This window comes from Mirounga leonina, unplaced genomic scaffold (genome assembly GCF_011800145.1).
Source record: "Mirounga leonina isolate KUSES-001 unplaced genomic scaffold, KU_Mleo_1.0 Mir_488, whole genome shotgun sequence".
NCBI lineage: Eukaryota > Metazoa > Chordata > Mammalia > Carnivora > Phocidae > Mirounga > Mirounga leonina.
The window spans coordinates 7739861-7766092 of record NW_023270777.1 but is presented as its reverse complement, the minus strand read 5'-3'; the positions used below and the strand labels follow the sequence as shown (position 1 = coordinate 7766092).

Genomic DNA, 26232 nt, shown 5'->3' with positions numbered 1-26232 from the left:
GCCTTCGGCTCAGGTCATGATCCCAGGGTCCTGGGATCGAGCCCCGCATCGGGCTCCCTGCTCAGCGGGAAGCCTGCTTCTCCCTCTCCCACTCCCCCTGCTTGTGTTCCCTCTCTAGCTGTCTCTCTCTCTGTCAAAAAAAAAAAAAAAAATCTTTAAAAAGAAGTAATATCTGTTCTTTTCAGAAAATTTGGAACTACTGAAGATTACAAATACAAAATTCTAAATTACTCAGTGAAACACACTGGTTTATATCTTCTTTGCCTTTTTTAAATGACATCTATTTAAAAAATAACAGAACATACTGAACTGTGGTTTTGTTCCCTACTTTATTTCAGTATTTCTTAATAATTTCCCTGTGCCACTCAGAAGTCTTTTGTATCATCATCATTAATAGTACATAGTGGCCTACGTGGTGTATCTCTGGATATACCACGGTTAATTCAATCAACATACCCCTTCTGGACACTTCATATTTTTCCCTTTTTGAAATTAAGAAATAATGTGGGCATAAAGATCTTACAGACAGACTACTGTTCATAGTTCTGATTAGGATAAATTCCGAGGATAAATTCTCAGACGTGAGATAGCTAAGCCAGATGACAGGCACATTTTTAGGGATCTGACTGGTACTGCCAGTCTATACTATACCCCAGAGGGTTTAGACCAGCTTACCCTCCCACCAGCACTACATGAGAAAGCCTATTTTTAGGAACTGTATCAACACTGGGTATGGCGTTAAAAACAAAACAGAAATTAACAAAGTAAAACATGTTTATTCAGATAGGATTATTCCCATTGCACAGACGAGAAACCAAGATTCAGGTGACCTTTAGACAGTGAGGCGGATGGGGTACTGCCCCCAATGTACAGTTGAAAATCCAGGGGCGCCTGGGCGGTGCAGTCACTTACGCATCCGACTCTTGATTTCGGCTCAGGTCATGGGCTTAGGGTTGTGAAATCGAGCCCTGAGCTGGGCGCCAAGGTGGGCATGGAGCCTGCTTAAGATTCTCTCTCTCCCCCTCTCCTTCTGCCCCTCCCCCCACCACTAGCACACTCGCTCTAAAAATAAAAAAAATAAGAGAAAATCCACATGTAACTTTTGACTCCCCCCAAACTTAACTAGTGATAGTGAGAACGGCAAGAGACCCCTTTTTGCTGTGATTCGCAATTTACTGGAGAGATGAACTGCTCATGCAGAGATGATTAGTGCCACATTTTTTAAAAGATTTTATTTATCTGAGAGAGAAAGTGAGAGATCATGAGCAGTGGGGAAGGATAGAGGGAGAAGCAGACGCCCCGCTGAGCAGGGAGCCCGATGCAGGACTTGATCCCAGGACCCTGGGATCATGACGTGAGCCAAAGGCAGACACTTAACTGACTGAGCCACACAGGCGCCCCTCGCCCAACCCCCCCAACGGCATTTTAGGTGGATGCTCGCAACACTTGAGCTCCCCACAACTGCGATGAGAGGCGGTTAGGAAATTATTACAGCAGTTAATTTTATGTGGTTATGATTCGATACTTTTACATTTGTTTACCTTTCTCTCTACTCAAATGGCACCATGTGCACTCTGCAAATGTCCGTGTGGGAAAGTTTATTTTTTTTTAAATTTTTTATTATTATGTTAATCACCATACATTACATCATTAGTTTTTGATGAAGTGTTCCATGATTCATTGTTTGCATATAACACCCAGTGCTCCATGCAGAACGTACCCTCTTTAATACCCATCACCGGGCTAACCCATCCTCCCACTCCCTCCCCTCCAGAACCCTCAGTTTGTTTTTCAGAGTCCATTCTCTCATGGTTCCTCTCCTGTGTGGGTACGTTTTGATAAATTTTAACTTTTTATAATTGATGTGTATATATTTATGATAGTATATGACAAAGTAGACTAGTATCTACATATCTGTATGTGTTCATGACATACCTAACTTTTCCATTTTTTTGAAATGTCTCTGCTACACGATTCGTCTGTTTTTTCAAATTGTTGCAAATCTCCAAAAAATTTTCTAAGAGATTTACTGAAAAAAATCTGCATGTATGTGGACCCGCGCAGTTCAAACCCATGTTGTTCAAGGGACAGCTACACAGGTGAAGTAACTTGGAAACAGGATCTGCACTCGGGACTTATTTGTTGGCTCATTCGTTTAATCCAACTGATAGGTGGGGGCACGCGGCTGTAATACGACTTACTGATTCTCTGATTTCTTGGGTCTGCTGAGGGTCTGGGGCAGCTGGAGTCTTTAGGCTGTTGCCTTCCACTGGGAGCCACCTCCTATGGGTTTAGAAGCTCCTTTGGTTTACCCCGTTGTAGAAATAGCCTAACTAACCCATTGCACTTCCTGAGATGAAAACAATGGGGAGCACTATATTAAAAAAGAAAAAGAAAAAAAAAAAACAAACCACGGACAGACCTAGGAGAGAATGTGGGCAGTAAGACAGACATGGTCCTTGTTATAAAGTGAGACAGTTAAAAAGAAAGGCACTCTAGGACCACGAATGGACAGTGTGCGGGTGTTGGGGGTGGGCAGGGAAGGATTCTAGCAAGAAGTGCTGGGTGGGCGGGAGAGGGGCTGGAAGGATGGAGGGCAGTGTTTCAGGCAGGGGGCACAGCACAAGGGGTGTGGGGGGGTGGTGTCAGAGAGCCCCGGGAAGGCCATGCTGAGACATCTACCTGAACATCGCCTCTGGGCAAATGCAGGGTCAAAAAAGATTTCTCTGCTTTTTCAACAAGGGAAGAAAATAATCAGATGTGATTTTCACAAGGACCCCTCTGCCTGCCGTTGAGGACCAGCAAAGACAGACGAGCATTTGCTCACCTCACGAGAGAAGTTCGTGTTAGGTATTTTCGAGGAAGAGAATGGCGAGCCTCCACTGCAAGCAGGAAGAGCACTAGCAATAGTGATGGTTCTGGGATGAAGAGAATGTGTCCCAAGTAGCCTCTGGGCTATTTTTTAAAGTCTGATTTACCATGAAATCTTTAGCAATCACGGGGATATTAAAGTGGCTTAAATTCAGCAGTTTTAATAAAGAGATCTATCTCTTTTTTAAGATTTATTTATTTATTTGAGAGGGAGAGAGTGCATGCATGAGCAGGGGGAGGGCAGAGGGAGAGAAGCAGACTCTGTACTGAGTGTGGAACTGATGCACCACTCGATTTCACAACTGCGAGATCATGACCTGAGCCGAAATCGAGAGTCAGACACTTAACCCACTGAGCCACCCATGTGGCGCCACAAATTTAGCCATTTTAATAAAGAGATCTATTTCTGATGCAGAAAAGGATTAGTCAAGTGTGTTCCTTTCTCATCTCAGTTAAACACAACTATGATTATCTGCCTTAGTATACATAAAAGCCTGGCTACATCTCAAAGACTTGAAGGATAATTTTGTTCAAGATCGACTTCTTGTTATTTTAGGTCAACGACTCAATATACTCTTCCTCCTAATCGGAGTGCTCAGCCCTTGATCAAAAAACCCATCTGTTCTCTCCCACTTCTGGATGGGTCTTGGAAAGTATCTCAAATCTGGAGACACACATACACACACACACACACACGTACATGCCCAGAGTTACTTCCCTTTCTATCATTCACTGTTTAAAAATTTTGCTTAAATTTTTTTCTTGAACATTTTTTCCCATTAGTCCTTTGGCTCCTTTTATCATCTAAATTCCTTAGCAGGTGGCTTCCATTTCAAGTGCTGCTCTGAGGCCTGATTTTTTGAAGCAAAACGAGAAGACAGGCCAGGCAGGCTTCCTTGGGGTTCCCTAGGTCGTGCTGGAACTCTCTGTGGTGGGGCCTGGGGTTCTGTCAGAGTGTGGTCCCCAGACCCACCCGAGCATCAGCATCACCTAGGGACTTGTAAGGGGTCCAGGTGACCTAGAGGCTTGCCAAAGTCTGAGACTCGCCACTCTGCCATCACCAGGGTGGTGCTGTCCCATCTGGCCTACATCTGGCCAAGCCAACGGAGGCTGAGCCTACAGAAGGCCTCCATCTCCACTCCACCTCCATCACCAGGGTGGTGCTGTCCCATCTGGCCTACATCTGGCCAAGCCAAACGGAGGCTGAGCCTACAGAAGGCCTCCATCTCCACTCCGCCTCCGGTGCTGCCTGCAGCTGGCCTGGGTGGGTCGCCCATTTCCCGCTGTCTTTTGATATATGTCTCCTGACATATTCTACGAGGAAAGAATACACGGAAGCAGCCTAGCTGTTTGCAACTCATGGAGGAACTGTAGGTACATCCCTCTGCCCCATCCACCTTGATTTAACCTAGTCATGCTGCTAATAAGTGTTTTTACCACGACAAGGGTGAGATGAAGCAAGCACGTTGAAGTCTTGATGATCTTGTGGATTCTGGGTGACAAGTTTGCTGGGGTTCGCTGTACTATCTCTGCTATTGTGTCTCCCAGCACATTTTCATACCAAAAATGTTTTTAAAATGCGTTCATGTTCTTTTTGTAGTAATAGTATGACACTTTGGTTTCCATACCGGAGCAGAACTAACTAAGCATGGTGGACAGGAATCAGGTGGTCTGAGTTCAAGTTCTGATTTGCACTAGCTATGTAAAAGAGGGCAAATTATCTAACCTCTCTGATCCTTAGTGTCCTCAACTGTAAAATCGGGGGTGTCTTAGGGCTCTTTCGATGGCAAGGTTGGAGCTCACATCAAAGTGGCTTACACAAAAAGGCTCAGGAACAAGACCACGGGGAAGGCAGGGGCTCTGGCTCATTGAGCTGTATGATCTTGAGCAAATTATTTAACCTGTTGGTCTTAGTTTCTTCATCTGTAGAACGGGAGGTACTTTAGAGTTAAAAATTAAATGCAGGAACGTAAATGAAGCACTTAGCACAGTGCTCACCAAATGAGCGCCCCGCATTCACGCGGTCTCTCATTCATTGATTACGATTTCTCTCACTGTTGGTACAGTCAGCCACTGTGCTAAGTGTGGGTATACAGCAGTGAACAAAACGGGGCAATGTTTAGCCCCAAAAGGAAGGTAGACGTTAAACAAATGCGAGTGCTATGAATTCTCAAACTGTAACATCGGCTACATGAAGAAGAACTGGCAAAATGAGACGGCATTATCTAAATAGGACAAAGGGAGAACTGAAGGTAAGCGCTGATAAACTTGCAGTAAATTGCTCCCCCAATTTAATTTTTTCAAACTTACGAAGACATACGGATACATATTAGAATATGAAAATAGATGTATATAGACTCAAGAATGCATCTCAATTGTGAGTTATAAAAGTACGATGGTTGTGTAGCATCTTTTTTTAAAAAGATTTAATTTATTTTTAAGAGAGAGAAAGAGAGTGAGCATGAGTAGGGGGAGAGGGAGAGGGAGAAGCAGGGTCCCCGCTGAGCAGGAAGCCCGCAGGAAGGCAGATGCTTAACCGACTGAGCCACCCAGGTGCCCTGTGTAGCATTTTCTAATAATAATTAAAATGGCAAAACTATTTTTATTTTCAATAACTTTAAGAATCTAACTTTAGGGGTGCCTGGGTGGCTCAGTCGTTAAGCGTCTGCCTTCGGCTCAGGTCATGATCCCAGGGTCCCCGCATCGGGCTCCCTGCTTCTCCCTCTCCCACTCCCCCTGCTTGTGTTCCCTCTCTCGCTGTGTCTCTCTCTGTCAAATAAATAATATCTTTAAGAAAAAAAAAAAGAATCTAACTCTATTGTATAAATCACAAAAAAATAAAATAAAATAAACCAGCACCAGGAAAAACTAAATGGATCACACGGAAAACATTTTTTTTTTCCCTTTCAAATGTTGGTGCTCTTGCATGTTTGCAACACTCTAATGGCCTTTATTAAGGAGAGGGAGTTCGTATCTCTGCAAATGGTTGTCACCAGAGATTACTGACACGGGAAAGATTAGCAAAGCAGATGAATGGGGTGTAATGGTATTGCAAACAATTTCTAATTTTCAATAAAACGGAATAAAGGGATGAATAAGGAAAACAGCACTATCGGGGGAGGGAGGAAGGTGGCAGAAAAAAGAATCTAGCCATTGAACTAAAACGATTTTTTCATATTCATTCACACAGGCAAATAGGTTCATGGCTCATGCAGAGAGGTGAGTGATGACTTATTTCCAAACTCACATCCAAAACTGAATTATATTTCAAATTGAGAATTATATTTCAAATTGAGATATTTTTCTACTGAGCATTAGCACACAGGTGGCCTTCTCCTTCTCCCTTTCCTGCCCAAGGCTACTCCTGAAAAGAAACAACAGACTAGAGGAAGGAGAATCTGTCCACACATTTCTATGAATTATTTATTCTTCCTTTAAAATACTGTATTTCTTTGTTTACTAAACACCAATCCTTAGTGGCTCTATTGAAGTGGAATTTTCTGTAGAAGTTGGGAACAAATGAGAAAAAAAATATGCAAGCTTTAATTTGATGACTATTGCACTTAATAAACGTAATTTAAATACTTGACTTTGAAATAATGTACCAGAGAGATGTGTTCTTTCTGTTTAAGTCATGTGTCGGAGAGGTCTACGAAATGTTACATTAAGTCAAGAAAGCTTTATACTGTAAGCAGCTTTGTAGGTAATTGGTTTACACAAAAATTAGTCTCATACTTCTTGGTCATTCTTCCAGAATAAATGGTTTTTAAATTACAAAATAACATCTCCTTCTTTAAAAGACAAAAGAAAACCCCAAACCTTAATCAAACCAAGCCAATTTAGCTTTAATTTCCTGTATAAATCCCACATTTGAGCTCTGACCTGAGTTTTGGGGGGAAAGTCTCTACAGGTAACTGTTTTGAAAATGTTTCCCCAGCATCTTAGTCAGGAGTTCTCTATTTCTGAACAAGACTCAAGTTACAGCTACCACAAGGACTGATGAATATTCAGAATTTAAGGAACAGGTGAAGAAAAGGTGGAGACAAATCATATTTTAAAAGAAAAGAGTCAGCATCTGACTCTCGATTTTGGCTCAGGTCATGATCTCAGGGTCGTGGGATCGAGCCCCATGAGGGGCTCTGTGCTCAGCGGGGAGTCTGCTTGAGGACCCTCTCTCTCTCCTTCCACCTTCCCACCCCCGGCGTGCACTCTCTCTCTCAAATAAATAAATTCAAGAATAAGCATATATGTTTGGCATGACTGTAGTCAGGACGTGGGGCTGTGGCATTATATTAAGAAAAAAATTTCTCCCCCAAGGAAGAAAACGAAGCAGGTCTGAGCTGAATGAGTTTTGAAAATCAACTGCATCTTACTAATCTAGGAGGGAGATAAGCAAGGTAGGCAGGGGTGGGGGGAGTGAAGATGAGCCTTACTCACTGTTGATCTCTGAGATGCAATGCCACCTTCTAATTCAAGGATAAAGCAAATGGGGACTCTTGAGTTATGCTACCTCCATTCAGCCTAAATAAAGGATAACCCATTTGTATGAATTTTCAAGAAGTGATTTCTGTAGTCTGATCCCGTCCATGGAAACCAAGTTTCTAGCGTAGGGGGTCCTGTCTCAGTGTATTTCTCAAACTCCTGAACTCCTCCACTACCCCCAGCTCCCGTAACACCTCAATAGTTTTCCTTTTTCCCGGTTGAGCCAGATGGTTTAATTTTCCTACCCCCTCCTCTCCCCTTTTTAATTTACAGGATTCTATTTCAAAAGCGGTTCTGTTCACCTCCGTAAAGTGAGGGTCACTGAATTTTAAGGAGTCTTTGGAAAGCGTTAATAAAACACAATTTATAAGAAGCGAGGGTAGGGAATAAAACTACCCATCCTGCAGCTCTGGAGAGTACCTGGAGGTGCATGCTACCCCCAGACGAAGGTGCAGGGGACTCCACCTCGGGCAGAGCTGCTCAGACCGGAGCCTGTGGCCTAGGGCAGTGTCTGTAGACGCAGGGACGTCCACAGGGACCAGGCTGGCGATGTTAAGGAGCAAAGGGGGCCTCCTTGAAGAAACAGGAGTGGTGACAAACAGTGGGAACTGGTCCTCAGGTCTGACCGGCACATACTATGTGGGAATGTGCAAAGAAGCCCAGAAACCTGGGGCTTTACGTTAGCATTTTCTGCTTTTTAAGTGCTGGCAACAGTAGAAATGCACAGTGGGCCAAACAAAAGAGGTCTTGTCAGGATCTGGCCTGTTGGCTGCCATTTTGCAATAAGCGGCCCAGTGAAAGTTCTCCGCCACCAAGTACAGATCGCTCATTCCACTGCCCTAGAGTTGACCCCTCCAGGACTTTCTTCAGTCTCTTGTGGCCATTTCTTTCCCAGCCTCTGAGATTCGGCCTCCACATCCAAACAAGTCCTCCAGGCACGTTTCCCCTCAGCCTGCTCTCCTTCCTGCCCCCCACCCCGGCCCACAGGTGGTCCTCATGCCCTTGGCTCTCACAGACATCTCAGTCCTTCAGTCCTCCTGCCCATCCCACCACATCCGAACTGCTTTAATGCCTGCACTCTGGACTATTCATCTTTCTGTTCCCCGTATCCAAGGTCAGCGCGCCCCAAATGTTGGCTGAGACAGACCTTTACAAACCACGCACATGAAGGAACGAACACCGCCTTCAGACCACCCCCCATGTACCACCGGTCAAGGGGAATGGCGTTCCATCATGCCAGATCTTTTCACCTCGTCTCATTGGAGAAGAGAGATAAAGTGACAGCATGTGAGACTCACTGACTCCAGGTGATTAATGAAAGGTGTTGGCTCCTAGGACTTACTGCTCAAGTGGCCACAAGGGATTGACTGGATTACTAGGATGTGATAGTTAACCCTTTGTATTTATATTTATGAGAATATCTGAATGTTTTTTGGTTATAAGATGGGACATGGGAACTGAAGACTCCCCCATCCCCAGGACGGCTGGCGAGAAATGGTCACAACTCACGATGCTTCAGAGTAACTGTAAATGCTTTCTTCTTCCTTAAAACAATGAGAGAAAGGAACGTTCCCTTCCAGAAAACACCAGGAAGCACAACGACGAGTGCAAAACCTTTCTGCTGACTCTTCATCCTGAGCGGTTCGTCATGTGGAATGATTTTCAGAACACAAATCTCTACCTTAGCACCATGATTATTAAGTTGAGACGAAATTTGTTCTTCCTGCCACTTCAAATGATTGGCTAACACTAAAAAAAAAGAAATTTCTATACTTATAAAATGTTTATGTTCTTATTACATTTGCAGTATATACACATCCAGAGACCAGTCATAACAATCCTTAGAAACTCTGCGGGGCGTTCGCCTGGCCTGGGTACTTGTCCACCGGACCAGCGGGCCTGGCTGATGAATAATATTCTCAGCTCCCCTGCAGCCTGCAAAATGTTTACATTTGCTTAAGTGCTTACTGGTAAAACCTTCAGTAAATTTGAAAAATGTCTCTTGTAAATCCCTATAATGCTTAAGCTAAACCCCGTTCTTTAAGTTAATAATGCCAACTAAACAACCCATTCATTTCACTTCGAAAACTCCATCTCCATCATTTATTTAAACACCAGGTACTGTCCGACCCCGACCCCAAGTGTTTTCATTTGTCCTGTCTCAGTAACCTTTCAGTCCGCTCTTATCCTTCTCTCTCTCCCACCTGCAGCCCACACCTACAGCTTCCCAGTTATGGATCACCCTCATCTGATCCATTAAGTTGAAAAGACGAACGTGGACATGCATTATTTCGCTGTTAGCATCACCAAGCTGCAAAATGGCTAATTCCAGGAGAGGTCATCAAAATACACATGTGTTTCAAAATAACAAGGAAGGAGGCTCGGCCCAGGCCTGCTTTCAGGAAGCTCTTTTGCTATCCAGGCTGTGCTTACCCGGACTTCCTTTTCCTGACCTCCCAGAGCCCTTCGTGTTTGTCCTGATTCCCTCGTTTCACTCAGTGCGTATTGGTGGGCTGTCTCGGCCGTCTGCAAAGCGTTTTATGCATCTGGCTAATTTTTTTACCCAGATTATAAGCCTTCTGAGCATTATAAAAACAGAACTTGCCAGTGCTGGTAACATTATCGGTAATCAATAAATTCTTAATGAATTGAATTAGACAAAGGAATTACTTAATTCTAAAATATACAGAAGAAACACTAGACCTTGACATTCTTAAGAACAATTCATTTGAGTTAGGATAGACCAGGAAAAAGGTTATGACTTAATAAAAAATACATGTTTAGGATACATTAGAAATTTAAGTCTGAGGGACCTCAAAATAGGTAGAGGGCCGATTAAAGGTGTCTGCAACCCTCTGTCTTCTCTGAAAACAAAGAGAACCTAAAACAGAAATGGAACCTTAACAGAACCTAAAAGAGAACCTAAAACCGAAATGGAACCTAAACAGAACCTAAAAGAGAACCTAAAACAGAAAACTCCGGCTTTGACAGAACCGGGCAACGGTCCCACAGACGAGCTGTCAAACACACGGAGGATGGCGAGGGAGGATGCGTACCTCTCCGGACGTGAGGCAAAACACAAGACTCAGGAAATATCAAATCTCTTATCTTCACGGAAAGAATTGGACATAAAGTGTATACACTGGGCATGGGGGAGGTGGGTCATATCTAGAAAGCAACAAAGCAGAATGAGTGCCTAAGATACACATCTGGCCAAAAGCAAGCTCAAGTTCAACGGAAGGAGTAGCCTTAGGTCCTCCGTGTGACTCCCCACTCCCCCCCACCCCCGCGCTTCACGGTCCCTGCATCCTCTTCCCTTGCCCCAGGGGACTGGACCCGGGATGACGCATCTGGCCCAAGCTTGGACAATCCTGTTTCCTCTCACAAGGCTTTGGGACCGGGGCAGAGGACTCTGCCGGGACACCCGGGGGGCTAAGGCTGAGGCTGCCATTTTGATGCTGAGTCTGTTCAAGGGAAAGTGGGATCAGAAGAGCCAAGGCACCGAGAGAGGAAAATGAAGTTGGAAGTATAGAGAAAAGCAGACGTGGACAGTGAGTGAGGAAGCCAACCTGTCACTGAAGCCCTGAGGGAAGTCTGGCGATAGGAGAGTAAGAGAAAAACTAGATGCAGCAGCTGATTTAGCAGACTTTCCTCCAAGACAGAAGGACCACGTGTCCAAATATGAAGTCAGAAGGAAGGGCCTCAATGGGGTGGCGGGGTTGGAAGAGGTATGAGAGAGACCCCAGGGAGAGTCTGAGCCCAGCACCTGCTCTCAGGTGAGCTGGTCTCTAGGTCTTTGAGCTTGGGGACTACTGGTAGAAACGGGGTCACAAGGGCCTCAGGGGTTCCCAACAACCGCCAAAAAACAGGTATCAGCTTCCACCAGCTATTATCTGCTATGGAAAAATACTTGGTCCTCCTAAGCAGAACTGAGGTGCATCTTAGGAAGAACTACTGGGGAACATCCCCTTCTAACCCCCCCCTTCCTCTGACCCCTCACCTTGGTCATCCTCAAACTACCAGATCCATTTAATCCAATTAGGACACACGTTGCAGGAAGTCAGGGAGCTCCAGTGAGTGGAAGGAGTTCTAGGGCGCTGGATACCTGTGACATGGAAGGGGGTGGAAGGACGGGAGACAGGAGGCTCAGAGGCGTCACGCTTCTTGGTTTTGCCCATGGCAAGTTCCTTTAACAACACGTGTCCCCAGATACTGGAGCTGTAGATTGCTCAGCCCCAGGGGAACAGAGGCAGTTGGCTCCAAGTTCACAAGGGATAAACTCTGTGGTGAGGTGCCACTCAGACCCCCAGGAACCACTCTCTCCAGATGTCCTCGGATGCAAACAGACATGCCAGAGTTCTCTAGCCAAAGGCACCAGGACTCCCGAGTTTAGCCACAAGCATCTGGGATGCTTCCTAAGTGATGTGACGTACAATGTGCTCAAATTCATCAAGTGGCCCCCAAGCCATTAAAGACTCTGATAAATAATTCTGCCGCAAAGCCCCAGGGCTGAAGTAAAAAGCACAGAAAGGCACGGGGTCAAATGTTTCCACCGGAATTACATTTGGTAAACGGAAGCTGCAAAAGGATGTTTCTATTAACCACCTGCAATTACTGTTAAGGCCCCACTGTTCTCTAGAACAGACAATTGGAGTAAATAATCCCTTCTTGTGGGCCTGCAAGAGTTAGGATGGACTTAAACATGTCATCTTAGTACTAAAAAAAAAAAGCCATCTTTCTATCCACTAGGACCACAGTTGATAAGGAAGACAGTCTTTCTTTTATTAATGGTGAGTGATAACTTTCAATATACAGACTCGGCATTTTATGCAGGCAATAAAAGAGATCATTAAAAGTACTGTCCTCTGTATCCTCTTTGGGAAAATGAGACAAATGATAGTATAATTTCACAGATTTTACCTTCATTAGATGGTATTGTAGTTGTAAAGACTTTCACCTTTTTTTTTTTTTTAAAGATTTTATTTATTTATTTGAGACAGAGAGAATGAGAGAGAGCACATGAGAGGGGGGAGGGTCAGAGGGAGAAGCAGACTCCCCGCCGAGCAGGGAGCCCGATGCGGGACTCGATCCAGGGACTCCAGGATCATGACCTGAGCCGAAGGCAGTCGCTTAACCAACTGAGCCACCCAGGCGCCCAAGACTTTCACCTTTGATTCTCAACACAACTGCAGAAAGTTTCTGTTGCCTAAAACGTTAACGGGTATGCACATACTGTAACTGGCTCTTTCGAAAACCATCAATTGTCACTATTCCTCGTCTATTAAATGCACGCCAACGTCACTTTCTCCATCACCGGGAACAACGCAGATGAAGCCACGGTGGCCGCTCAGGGAACAGAGGGCAGGCAGTACTGAGGCTGGACATCAGACCCGTCACAGGACCGCATGCATTTTCAGGGTCTGGAAACACAGTGGGGCTGCCGTCTGTCTCCTTTATTTAGGTCAGCCCTACAGTGAAAATACATGATACTCAAAATTATCCTTCAGAATCCCCTGCAGCGATCCAGAAAGTGCATGCAAGGTTACGTATGTCCAATTCTGGGAAATAATGTCCACTCAAGTTCGAGAATCACTGAGTTCAACAAAAGGTGGGTTTATATTTAGATGGCTGGGCGCTCAGACCATTCAGCTTCTATGGCTCCCCGGGGAGGAGAGATGGGGATTCCTAGAGAGGTCTGTTTCCCTGCGGGGTCTATTCCTTTCTGTCTAAACGCCGGGCACTGGTTCGCAGACTGAACAGCCATGTAGTTTTGCTGTGGTGGCTGGGAGCGCCTGACGGGACAGTGGGGCTACTACTTCTCTGGGGGTTTGGTTCTCATGTCTGCTTTGCTACTCTACTTCCTGATGGATTACATGGTGCCTGCCCGGAGGCTGCAGAATTTAAGAAAGGTGGAGATGCGTGCAGACAGGGGAGACCTTGTGGAAGAGAGAAAACTCGAGAAGGCAGGTGGAGGAACGGGAGGAACAGAGGCAGGGAGGCAGGGACGGGCGGGGTTTATCTGTGGGAGACCCGTGATCCACAGGAAAGACGGAAAGGCTTTGCAAAGCAGACACAATTCAAGTGAATTTGCAGGCAAGGGCGGCCAGCCTGCCTTCTGAATGGAGCAACAACAAACTTCACTTCCGCTGTGACCGCCCGGGTCCACGCCATCGTCCACTCCCCTGCGCCAGCAGCAGGGCTCTGCTCACTCTTGTGATGCTATGGTACATTCTACAGAGTTCTTTTAAACATATAAATGCAATCACAGCGATTTCATAGTTAGGATTCATTTCCGGCGTCCCACTGCCCCCAGGATTCAAGCCAGACTTCTCACCGTGCTGTACTTCCAACCTCATCCCATAGCACTCTGCTCATTCTGGCCACTGTGGCCTCCATTCTCCTCACCGTGTCAGGCCCACCCTGACTGCCTGGGCTTTGCACCTGCCGCACTCTCTGCATCCTTACCCTTGGAGTCTCAACGCATATGCCACTTCCTCAAGAGCAGCGTCCCTCTACTTCTCCTTCTCAAAGGGTCTCCACCAATTGCTCTGTATTACCCGTTTATTTTCTTTGCACAGCTGATGGCCACCTAGAATGACCTTTTAAAACTTATTTGTTCACTGGTTTACTTTCTACCTCCCCCACTGGACCGTAATGAGGGCAGGAACTGGGTCATGTCAGCCATATTCCAGCATTTAGCTGGAGCCTAACACGCAGAGATGCTCAGCACATGGTTGTTGAAAAAGTAGTAACCACCACAGTGATGACCGAATGGTCATTCACCGTGTGCTTTAGAAGAAGGGTCGTGTTCTCATCTAACCCTGCGAGGTAAGGGCGTTATCCCCATTTTACAGAAGAGAATACAGCAGTTTACTACCATGCTCCCACCTGGTGGAGCAGGTAGAGAAGCTGGATTTTGAGTCCAGGCAGGGTGACCCCAACATCTTATGCTCTGCAATCTACATCAATATGATCCCCAGGGAAAACCAAGTGCCCTGAAAATCCAGTCATTTTGCACATAGTAAAATTCCCATGTTTCAGGCATATGGTTAGTTCTGAGTTCTGAAAAAGATGTACAATTGTGTAACCATCGCCACGATCAAGATACAGAATATTTCTGTCCCCTCACAAAGTTCCTTCATGCTCCTCTGTACTCAATCCCCTTCTTTCTCCCCCAATTCCCGGTCACCACTGATCTGATTTCTGTCCCCCAAGTTTTGGCTTTCCAAAATGTCATACACATGGAATCGTACAGTATGTAACCTCTGGTATCTTTTACTTACAATGCTTTTGAACTGTATCCACATCATCGTACCTATACACACTCACCAGCTGAGGGACAGTTAGGATGCTTTCAGTAATCACAAATTAAACTCTTACAAATACTCATGTACAGGTCTTTGTACGGACATTTATTTCCGGAGACACGCAGGGGTGGGGTTATATGGAAAATCTCGTTTTGCTTTATAGGAATCTGCCAGACTGTTTTACAAAAAGTAACTCTATCACTTTGTATTCACGCCAGCAACCCAGGAGGAGGCCGGTCATTCCACATCCTTGCCACCACTTGGTATTATTGTTTTAAAAATGGTAACTGTTTTCATAGGTGTGCAGTGCTGTCTCACTATGGTTTTCATCTGCATTTCCCCTAATGACTAGTGATACTGAAAACTTTATGTGTTTATTTGGTATCTGTATGTCTTCTTTATTTTTTTAAGTTTTATGTATTTTACATTTCTTTATAAAGATTTTACTTGAGAAAAAAAGAGAAAGCGAGCATGAGCAGAGGGAGAGGGAGAAACAGATGCCCCTCTGAGCAGGGAGCCTGATGTGGGACCCGATCCCAGGACCCCGGGATCCTGACCTGAGCTGAAGGCAGATGAGCCACCCAGACGCCCCCCTGTATGTCTTCTTTAGTGGAGTGTTTGTTTCAATGTTTTGTCCATGTTTTAATTGGGTTGTTTTCTTGTTAGTGGGTTTTAGGGACTGGGTATGTATTCTGGACACAAGATCCCCATGAGCTCCACGCTTTGCAAATATTTTCTCCCACTCTGCGGCTGGTCCAGTCATTTTCAGAAGTGTTTCTGGGAGAGCAAAAATTTTTATTTTGGTGAAGTCTAATTTACTTATTACTTTTTGTGCTTTTTGTGTTTCATGTAAGAATTCTTTGCCTAACTTCGGGCAGCCGGATTCTGTGTCTTGACCTTGCGTCTCATGCCCCCCGCTATATTTACTTGCTAGTTCTTGTAGCTTTTTTGTAGATTCATTTGAATTTTCCGTGTAAACCGTCACACTGCCCGTGAATGAAGAGTTCATTTCTTCCTTTCCAAGACACAGGCCTGTTGTTTCTTTTTCTTGTCTTGCGCTGCTGAAGAGCCCCAGCACAACGCAGACCACGGTCCAATCCCTACAAAACAGCCTTCACAATTTGGTGTGGCAGGCACGTTTTCTCAGCCTCCTTCCTGGCTTTGCTTCCTCACCATGCTCCTTCAAATCCTTCCCTCCGAGTCTGGCCAAGTCATTTATTTTTATCCTTAAACACGTATTTTGCCCTCCCTTCCTTGCATCTTTGCTCCTCATGCTCATCTTGCCTGGTATGGCCTTTGCTCTATTCTCCACCTATCCCATCCAAAGTCGGTTCGTCTGTCAAGGTCTACAGCCCACCCCCCACCCTCATGCTCACACTTTCTCCTCACTGATTGCTCACGCCTGTCCCAATGGCCTCCTCATCCCCTTGATGCCGTGTGCCAAGTATCCCCGTCTCAGAGTCTTCACTTCTGTGTTTCCCTCGCTTGGGAGGTCATTTCTATGTCTCTAACGTCTGTCCATCCGTCTGTCCATCGGTGCACCCATCCCTCATTAAGCAGCAGCAATCTGCCAGGTGTGATGGCCTGAATGCAGGCTCCGTGATGTGAGGGATTCTTGTCCACTTTGTTCCCTCTGGTATTGTGGCATTAAAAATAGGGGGAGAGGGCAGACTCCAGAGTGCTTCTGGGGGCTGGAAAGACACAGTCTAGCCCACAGTCGGATGAAGGGGGCGGGACAGAAAGTCTAGAGTGACTTACAGGCACCTGACTTTGGAATGTGAATGAACAAAAAGCCAGCGTGGGAGAGGAAGTGATGTACTGGGATATGTACTTGCGGAAGCTGAGAAGCCTCCGGAGGCACCCCAAAAGAGACTTTCAAAGGGTCTCTGCCCAGAAGAGCGGTCTGGGCCGGAGGTTTAGACAGTGTAGAGTGCAGTGTCTGCAGAGAAAGAATGAGATCAGAAGGAGGCTAGCGACCACCAATGAAGGTGCGGCCAGGGGAGGCAGGAATGGAAAGAACTCAAAAAAGAACAGGCTGGGGCAGCTTTTGCTCATCCTCTGGTTCTCAGCATCAAGACCTCACCCCTCCGCTAAGTCCACCCTGGACCTCCGTGGTCCGCAGCACAAAGGGTCAGGTTCTCCTCTTTGTGCTGCCACATCACCTGGCAGGTCCCTTCTGCCACGCTGACCATTACATCTCCGGTGCCCAGTGCGGGGCCTGACTGGCAGGTGCATTCGGAGATACATTTATAGAGTAAACTACTTCTCACGGTGACAATTCGTGTCCTTACACAACTGGCCCGTCACCTCCTCCATGCCACCCTAAGAGAATGGAGAGCCCGTCATCCACCTCTTAGTAACCCTGGCAACCGGCACACCCCTCTAATGGGACAACCTTCTCTTACAAGCCGCCGCTGGGTCGTCACACAAACATGTACAACACCTGCCACGTTCTGAGGTCTCTCCCTCCCCACGTGTTTTGCTTCTTTCTCCCTAACCCTAGAAACTAACCTAAATTTCTTTTTTATGTTATTGCCTGATAAGTATTGGAATATTTACATTTTAAAGCAAATTTTGAAAACAGGTGAAATTTCTACAAATAACTCCTTTTTTTTTTCCCCTTGAGTTTTAAACCTTCTTCCCAACAATGCACATGTATTTGCATGATTTTACGGATCTTGTTGTTACCTGCACGGCGATGGCGTGAGATGAACAAGGCCGGAACCGCGATCCCTCCAGGAGGGAGAGGTGGTGGGGAAAGGTTAATTCAGTGACTTGCCCGAGCTTCGAGTCTGTTAGGTAACATTTTTCACTAGACCCTGACTACCATATGAAGAACATCTGAAGCCTGAAATGCCTTCCTATTATACAGATTTTTTAAAAAATTGCTGGTTAACTTTCTCCAGTCACCAAGTTAAAACTGGATCACACTGGATCTGACTTTCAATAAGAAGATAAACTTCTCTTGACATTTACCTTCATTACGTGACTTGCGGATTTGACTCCTTAGGTGAGTTGACTTGCCCTTCAATGTGAGTTCCTGACATGGGACATGAATTCTACGCTCTGTTCTCTGCCAGAGAATCAAAAGGGAGCTTGAAGCCCAACTCCCTCCTGACAAGTCATTCAGAACCGTGACATTTTTGCCAGAAATGTCCATACCAGTTAGCTGACCTTATTTATCTTCTCTAATTTATAAACAAATGTAAAGACACCGAGTGTCATCTTTAAAAAGCTATTTAGAGGGGTATGTGTCACGGTGTGTATCTACAAACGTATTTAGACACAACATACTTTCCATTTATGTGCTTTTTTTTCCCTCCCCTAGTCAGAAAAAAAAAGCAACTGGAATTTATAGGAAATAGACTTAAAAATAAGGGACTTCTGTGAACATCAGAGCCATCCCCACCATCCCTTTATATCAGGTGGCACAGAGTCATCATCCAGCCTGGACATTATTGAGAGTGGGACACCATCAGTAATTGTGGTGTAAAGCAGGACTGTCCTGGGCAAACCGGACAAATGGCCACTCCACCGCTAGCCCACTTCACAATCGTGTCGTGTGGCGGAGGTCATTCCCCACACTACCTGACACACAGGAGACTGGCACCTTCTCTCCTCTCTCTTTCATGGTCTCAGTTTAACCCCAGGATCAGGGCCCTGAGTGGCGGGATCAGTTGAGCGTCTGACCCTGGTTTTGGCTCAGGTTGTGATCTCAGGGTCATGGGATCGAGCCCCGCGTCAGGCTCCATGCTCAGCGCAGAGTCTGCTGTTGATTCTCTGTTTCCCTCTCCCTCTGCCCCTCCTCTCTTTCTCTCTCTCTCAAATAAATAAATAAACCTTTAATCCCTGGATCAAGCTGAACCACTAGAGATGCTCCTTAGGCCAGTATGTCTACCACGAGCTTCTTCCTCCCCACTTGCTTCAAGGAGATTCACTCTAAGCGGTTCTCACAGCAGGAGCCGTTCTTTGGTATTTTCCCCTGGCTTGTGCTGAGAGATGCCTTAGAAAATGATTTGCTTCCTCCATGGAAGTCACAGAGGATATTCTTCTAAGATCATCACCAAGTGTCCCATCTTATCTTTTAAGAATGGAGAGGCAGAAGTTCTGTCTCCCTAGAGTGGGGTTATCTTCTGATGGCTAAAGAGACTTTCGGAGACAGTTATGTGTAGTTGCTAAGAACTCAGGGCAGGGAGTCCAATGGAGTAGGCCAAATTTTGGTTCTGCCACTTCTCTGTAATACACGCAATGCTCACCCTTACGATAGAGCTGTGATTTCACCGGGAATGCAGAATGAAATCCACAGTTCACCCTTATTAACGAGGTGAACTGGAGAATCTTTCCTGGTTCTTACCATTTATCGCATATTCTATTTTCTTTTTTTTTTTTTTTTAAGATTTTATTTATTTATTTGAGAGAGAGAATGAGAGAGAGAGAGCACACGAGAAGGGGGAGGGTCAGAGGGAGAAGCAGACTCCCTGCTGGGTAGGGAGTCCAATGCGGGACTCGATCCTGGGACTTCAGGATCATGACCTGAGCCGAAGGCAGTCGCTTAACCAACTGAGCCACCCAGGCGCCCGCATATTCTATTTTCTATAACCCTGATTTTCTATACACGTCTCTCTGCTTTGCTAAAATACAGTCTTACAATACCTCTAATCCTCTCTGGAATAAAGACTAAATTAAACAAGCAAAAAAGCACTTTCTTCTGGGTCAGCTCCACAAAGCTTTCAGTGCCCACCCACCCTAACATGTTTTTCTGGAAGAAACGACGAAAAGTTCAGAGAATGGCAGCCACACACGTGCACAGCTGTACTGATTTCCCGGGTTCTCAAAAAACCCCCAAAAAACCAGAACAAATAGTCCAGGCATGTTTCTTTCCTTAAGTGTATTTCTTTAACTCCTTAGAATATAATTTTATTTACTTCAGTAAAAATTTTCAAAATAAATTGTTAATCACCTAAAAAAATTAATGCTCTCTCTCTCTCTCTCTCTCTATATATATATTTTCCCCCCATAAATGCTCACATTATTTCGTTAGAATGGAGAGGGGCCAACCTAGGTACAAAGACGGAAACAGCTATCATCAGCAAAGACGTCCAAGGATTTCCTTCCCAGACCCGTCAATAATGTCGGGAACTTACACTTCACACACCAAACTGCAAAGTCTATGAAGTGGGAGAGATTCAATAAGGCAGATCAGCCCAAGTCAAGTGGGGCAGTAAATGCCAAATCGAGAATTTCAAAATAAACTGGCTGGGCTTTGCACTTAAATGCCCAATAGCCATTGTGAATGTCAGAACCACCAAAGCTGAGAAATTAATGCTAATGGGTGGTCTATAAGACTTTCTACTATAACCCCCAAGGCCACCCAGTTATAAAATATCTGTGTAGTAATCATTTACTAGGTTATAATAAACCCTAAGTGGTGAGATATAAAGTCTTCAGTTTTTTTTGTTTTTTTTAAGATTTTATTTATTTATTTGACAGAGAGAGACACAGTGAGAGAGGGAACACAAGCAGTGGGAGTGCGAGAGGGAGAAAGAGGCTTCCTGCGGAGCATGGAGCCCAATGTGGGGCTCGATCCCAGGACCCTGGGATCATGACCTGAGCCGAAGGCAGACGCTTAACGACTGAGCCACCCAGGCGCCCCTTAAAGTCTTCAGTTTTAAAACTATGATTCTTAGGGCAAGATTTCTTCTGCCCCAGACTCAAGGAACATCTCCTTTTATCTGTTTAATAAAATACATCCCAGCTCTTCACATAAGTTGGAGTCCTTTTTTCAGCCCTAACATTTGCCCTTTTAGAGGCTATTTTAGGTAGCAATTAAGGTTTATTAGCATAGATGAGATTCTGCCCAGGTATTTCTTGCAAACAAAAGATGAAGGTACCGGTTGAACAAGACTAATGATTGTGCGGCAGCCTCTTTCCTGTAAAGGATGGGCGTTGCCGATGCCAACCACAAGGTCGTGTGCGCCTCTCCCTGGAGGCACAGGTCGACTTGGCGTTCCTGGGTGCAGAAGGTGACCACACTGGGCAGAGGAAGATGAGATACTAGGACTATGGCAGGCCTTTATCTGATCATTAGATGCCTAAGGGCTACTTGCTGGGCTCGTCCACATTTCCCTCGGTTCTCGGGGGGTGGGGGGGGTGGGGAGTGGGATTTCCCTGCAGGAAGGTGTAAGGACTTCCCAGTGATCTGACCAGAGGCATGGGCAGCTTCTAGCTTTTGAGTTGGGTGACGGAGCTTGTATTTGCTCTTCTAGAACAACTCCACCCAGATAAAAGTCCTTCTGACACTTCAAATAAAAACATAGCAGATGGCTCTATTTGTATCTCAAAAAAGGAAATCGACTATCAGTGGATATGAGATATCTGTTCTTACATGTTTTCATTACTCTTTGCAATATAATGGTATTTTAAAGAACTGAACGGCTCCGGACAGCTAATATTAAAAATCATTTTTACATAGACTTCTGACTCTACCTGCATTTGTTCCCTTTATGGTTTTACTGAATAGGTGTGATTACTTGATCCAAAGTTACCCCAATACATTTTAAGCTCCATCAGGGCACTGCCCGGAAATAGGAGAGGATTCACTGATTTAGAATCGTCAGTAAAACCATTTGGTTCTTCTTATTCTTCTTGGCTTATGATATCCACTGGATTTGAAAAAAAAATTTTTTTTAAATGCCAGTTTTAAGGTCTCCAGGAAGTAAAATGTTTAATTATTAACCATTAGTGATATTAAAATATTTATATGCCTTTTAGTTCTACTTAATTGAATTCGGTAGAAAGGAGAGTCATGGGGGTAGTGCTTTATTCGGCAGATAACAGCATTATCAGTTTGTCTGAAAAACTAAGGCTTCAGACAGATCTTTCTTTGGAGACCCTGTATGGATTTGTCTGAAATCATCTGTGTTAATGGAATGTTTTCATCCTCAGTCACTGCAAGTGAAACAAGTCCGTGTTTCAAAATGGAATTTCATAAAGAAATCCATTGCATGAGTTACTCCCACAACAGAACAGCAAATCTTAGATCCATTTTAAGTGCTCTGTAGTACATTTTGGGGAGAGTCGAAAAGTACTGCGCATACAGATCAACGTGTCCCTTTGGGAGGGTGTTACTTTCCCCTCACAACTCAGGGCAAAAGACTGGGACATGATTCAGGATAAACAAGCCAAGGAATGTTCTAGAAGGTGAAAGAGACTTCTATTCATGATTTTACCTGATTTGTCCACGCACGAGAGGTCTGTTCTTTGTCCTATTCATATTTGAATCAAACGGCACCTCAAAAAACTGCAAAAAGATCGAAAAAAAGAAGACGTTAATATAACATGAAACAATCTTCTTTTCTGCTTCAGTTGTATACTTTTGTCCACAGTAAATGTCATTTTAATTTTGATTGTACGAACTCATACTCTTGTCACTCAATGGAGAAAAATTCTCTGGAAGAGACATATTTAAAAATTATATGCAAAAGGGGAGGCTGAGTGGCCCAGTCAGTTAAGCATCTGCCTTCGGCTCAGGTCGTGATCCCAGGGTCCTGGGATTGGGCTCCCTGCTCAGTGGGGAGTCTGCATCTCCCTCTGCCCCTCACCCCACTCGTGCTCTCTCTGTCTCTCAAATAAATAAATAAAATCTTTAAAAGAATTATAAGCATTAATTGTCTAGAATATGCGTGGTTCCACTTCGATCCACTCTGAAAACCACAGTTAAACATACAGTTGCTTCCTTCAGAGGAAGTTAATTGTTGCAGGTATAAAGCTTTCATGCTCTAGACGATTTCAGAACCTTGCACACACCCCCAAGCCTGTGAATCAACCAGTGGAAATGGGCCACTAAAGTCAAGAACCAGGGCTGAGGGATTAGGAGCCCTGATGAAACTACATAGCCAAGAAGGCGACACTGTGACTAGCGTAACTACCTCTCTCTGCCTGGGGCAGCTCCCCCTTTACCCCTGTGATCCCAGCATCATCAACAGCAACCTTCTCGCTCTCAAAAGCATCCCAATCTAGACGACACACTGGTATGGAAACCCTAACAATGAGGTACTGGATCTGCTCTCCAGAAATTCATACTCTAGGGGCGCCTGGGTGCCTCAGTCGTTAAGCGTCTGCCTTCGGCTCAGGTCAGGGTCCCAGGGTCCTGGGATCGAGCCCCGCATCGGGCTCCCTGCTTGGCGGGAGGCCTGCTTCTCCCTCTCCCACTCCCCCTGCTTGTGTTCCCTCTCTCGCTGTCTCTCTCTCTCTCCGTCAAAATAAATAAATAAAATCTTTAAAAAAAAAAAAGAAATTCATACTCTAACGTAGGGGTTGGCAAGCTCATGGGCCACGTCCCACCTGCACCTGCTCCTGGTATGGCTCACAAGACGGTAAGTTTTTTTTTTTTTACATTTTTTTTAATGACTGGAAAAATAAATCCAAAGCAGAAGAATATTCTGTGACATGTGAACATTATCCGAAGTCAGATTTCAGTGTCCATTAGCAGAGTTGTGTTGGAACTCACCCACACCCACTGTCTACGTCATGCTATGGTTGGCTCTCACACCCGAGGCTGGGTCAGGCAGTTGCAACAGAGACAGCATGGCCCACAAAATCTAAAATATTTACTCTCTGGCCCTTAACTGAAAAGGGTTTGCCAACCTTTAATCTAACGGAAAGACGAGGATACAGATGATTATAATAATGTGCCCAGCACAGTGAAAGGGAGATGTGCTAAAACGGGTTCTGAAGTAGCTGGGAGGCAGGCAGGGCAAACATCTTTCAAGCACTCCTAAACAGACTCCAAGACTCTGCAGGAGTCAGATGCTTTAAGGGGACTGGAGGGAAGAAAAGCGCAGTCTAGACGCAAGGGGGAACATACAGAAAGAAAGGCACGGGAGGCAGAAACCTCATGATACGCTCGAGTAGCTAGAAAGAGTTCAGGACAGCACAGAGGTTAAAGGTCCACCCAGGCTTTGCAGTGAGAGACGAGGGTTACATTTCAGCTTTACCAATGACTAGTGGCTATGTGACACTGTCTGAAAGCCCGTTTCCTCATCTGTAAAATGAGGGTTAATAACATGCAACTTGCCAGGTTAATGTGAGGATCAATAAGATATTGATATACAGCATTATGCTTGGCATGGACCAAGTGCTTAATAATGACACATTTAACTACCATTAGCATCAGGGTCACTGGATGGCTGGAAAGGAAGCTCCAGAGGTAGGTGAAGAGCCAGATCGTGGAGAGCTTCACATGCCACGCTAACACGCAGGAGATGCATTTTGGGCAGATCACTGTGACTGCCACTCGGAGGATGGTTTTGGCTGTTAATGGCCCGGGTGACAGATGGTGAGGGCCTAACAAGGCTGTGGCAATGGAGATGGAGAGAAATCAACATCCTGCTTTACCCTCTAGCCCAACAGCCTTTTATTTTTATATTCTATTTTTTTTTTAAAGATTTTATTTATTTATTTGAGAGAGAGAGAATGAGAGACCGAGAGCACGAGAGGGAAGAGGATCAGAGGGAGAAGCAGACCCCCTGCCAAGCAGGGAGCCTGATGTGGGACTCGATCCCGGGACTCCGGATCATGACCTGAGCCGAAGGCAGTCGCTTAACCAACTGAGCCACCCAGGCGCCCCAGTATATTCTAATTTTTTAAAAAAGATCTTATCTATTTATTTGAGAGAGAGCGAGCGCAAGTGGGAGGCAGAGGCAAAGGGAGATGGAGAGGGAGAAGCAGGCTCCCCACTGAGCAGAGAGCCCCACGTGGGGCTCGATCCCAGGACCCCAATATCACGACCAGAGCGGAAGGCAGAGGCTTAACCGACTGAACCACACAGGCGCCCACCCAACAGCCTTTTAAAGTGTACAGTTTCACCAAGGGGGCCTGCCACTTTACATTCCTACTAGTAGTGTCTAAGAGCTCCACATCCAGACCCTTCGAGAACTCAGTTTTGGGTCATCTCCGGTGCCAAGAACTACAATCGTCTGAGGTGCTTGCCAAGGACAAAGGGAATATGGGATGGCTGGTAGAAAAAGGCAGTTATAAATACCAGCTGTGGCCCTGTGACCAGGGGCAGACACAAGGAATCTGAATACGTTTATTTTCATAGAATCATGTTTGTGTATGTAAACCTGTTTATTCCTCTCTCCCACTCTCCTACCACCGAACGTATGCCAACAGCATTTCACCTGGTGTCTCAGAATTCAGGCTGTACAACATCCAGGGGGACTGTGACCCAGCTTGAAGAGAGAGGAACATCACCCAAAGACACAGAAAGGACTAGTCAACTTTGGATTAGTGAACGTTGGGTTGAGGGATCATTTCATCCTGTTTGGCGTACACACGATTTTGCTATCGCCGTCTTTGGAAGCTAAGTTTGGTCGAGACGTGTGCCCAAGGGCTGAGCTGACAAGGGGTGAACCACGCCGGCCGTTGGGTTTGTGCTGCGTCAGTTCAGTTACGGGAACCAGCCTGCCCCACCCCCGCCCCTGCACAACTGGACGTTCCGGAGAGCCACGCAGCCGGCCTGGGATTTGGAAGGTGCAACTGAAGTCTCACACTGCACAGCTGAGGGTCTGCTGGCTGCCCCGGCGGCCTGGAGGGGCACCGCGGCTGCAGCTTCTCCAGCTCCCACCAGCTCCCTGGGCAGCAGACAGTCCCTGAGCTCGTCCACCTCTCGTTCACACCGGGCCAAGGCTGTGGGTCGGTCCACGGAGAACTGCACGCGCTCTTCGGGAAGGCACCTGCGACATCCAAGCTGCGGGCTCGGAAGCAGCAAGACACAGACGCGTGTTCCGGTTCGTTCTGGTCAGTTTCAGCGCAGCCCGCAGACCTCGGTGGCTCCGCCCACCCCCGCCCCGCCCCGCCCCGCCCCGCCCCACCCTCCTCGCTGACAGCCCTGCTTACCTCGGCCCAGCACCAGGTACGGGCCCAGCAGCTTACCAGACAGCCTCACTCCCAGGCCTCATCGGCTTAATACCCCATAAAACATCCCTTCATCACTCACGGTGGTTCTGACCCGATCAAACCCCAGTACAGCCTTCTTCTCTGTTCCTCTCAACAGTGCCGCTATTTCAAAAGCATTTAACTGGGGCGCCTGGGTGGCTCAGTCGGTTGGGCGACTGCCTTCGGCTCAGGTCATGATCCCAGGGTCCCGGGATCGAGTCCCGCATCGGGCTCCCTGCTCGGCGGGAAGCCTGCTTCTCCCTCTCCCACTCCCCCTGCAGTCCCTCTCCTGCAGTCTCTGTCAAATAAATAAATAAAATCTTAAAAAAAAAAAAATCTTAAAAAAATAAAAAAAATAAATAAAAACAAAAAAAAAAAATAGAAAGAGGGGCGCCTGGGTGGCTCAGTCGGTTGGGCGACTGCCTTCGGCTCGGGTCACGATCCTGGAGTCCCGGGATCGAGTCCCGCATCGGGCTCCCCGCTCGGCAGGGAGTCTGCTTCTCCCTCTGACCCTCCTCCTTCTCATGCTCTCTGTCTCTCATTCTCTCTCTCAAATAAATAAATAAAATCTTTAAAAAAAAAAAAATCTTAAAAAAATAAAAAAAATAAATAAAATCTTAAAAAAAAAAAAAAA

The 26232-nt window shown here is 45.8% G+C and overlaps 1 protein-coding gene across 3 annotated transcripts in view; it reads right to left on the bottom strand.

Moving 5' to 3' along the window:
- The window catches only part of LOC118000091 (protoheme IX farnesyltransferase, mitochondrial), a 137656-nt gene that overhangs the window by 17907 nt on the left and 93517 nt on the right, over positions 1 to 26232 (bottom strand). For all 3 annotated transcript variants that reach the window (XM_034989634.1, XM_034989635.1, XM_034989636.1), the window contains exon 5: positions 21890 to 21960. In XM_034989634.1, the coding sequence (XP_034845525.1) occupies positions 21890 to 21960 (71 nt within the window). The remainder of the gene's footprint in view (positions 1 to 21889; positions 21961 to 26232) is intronic.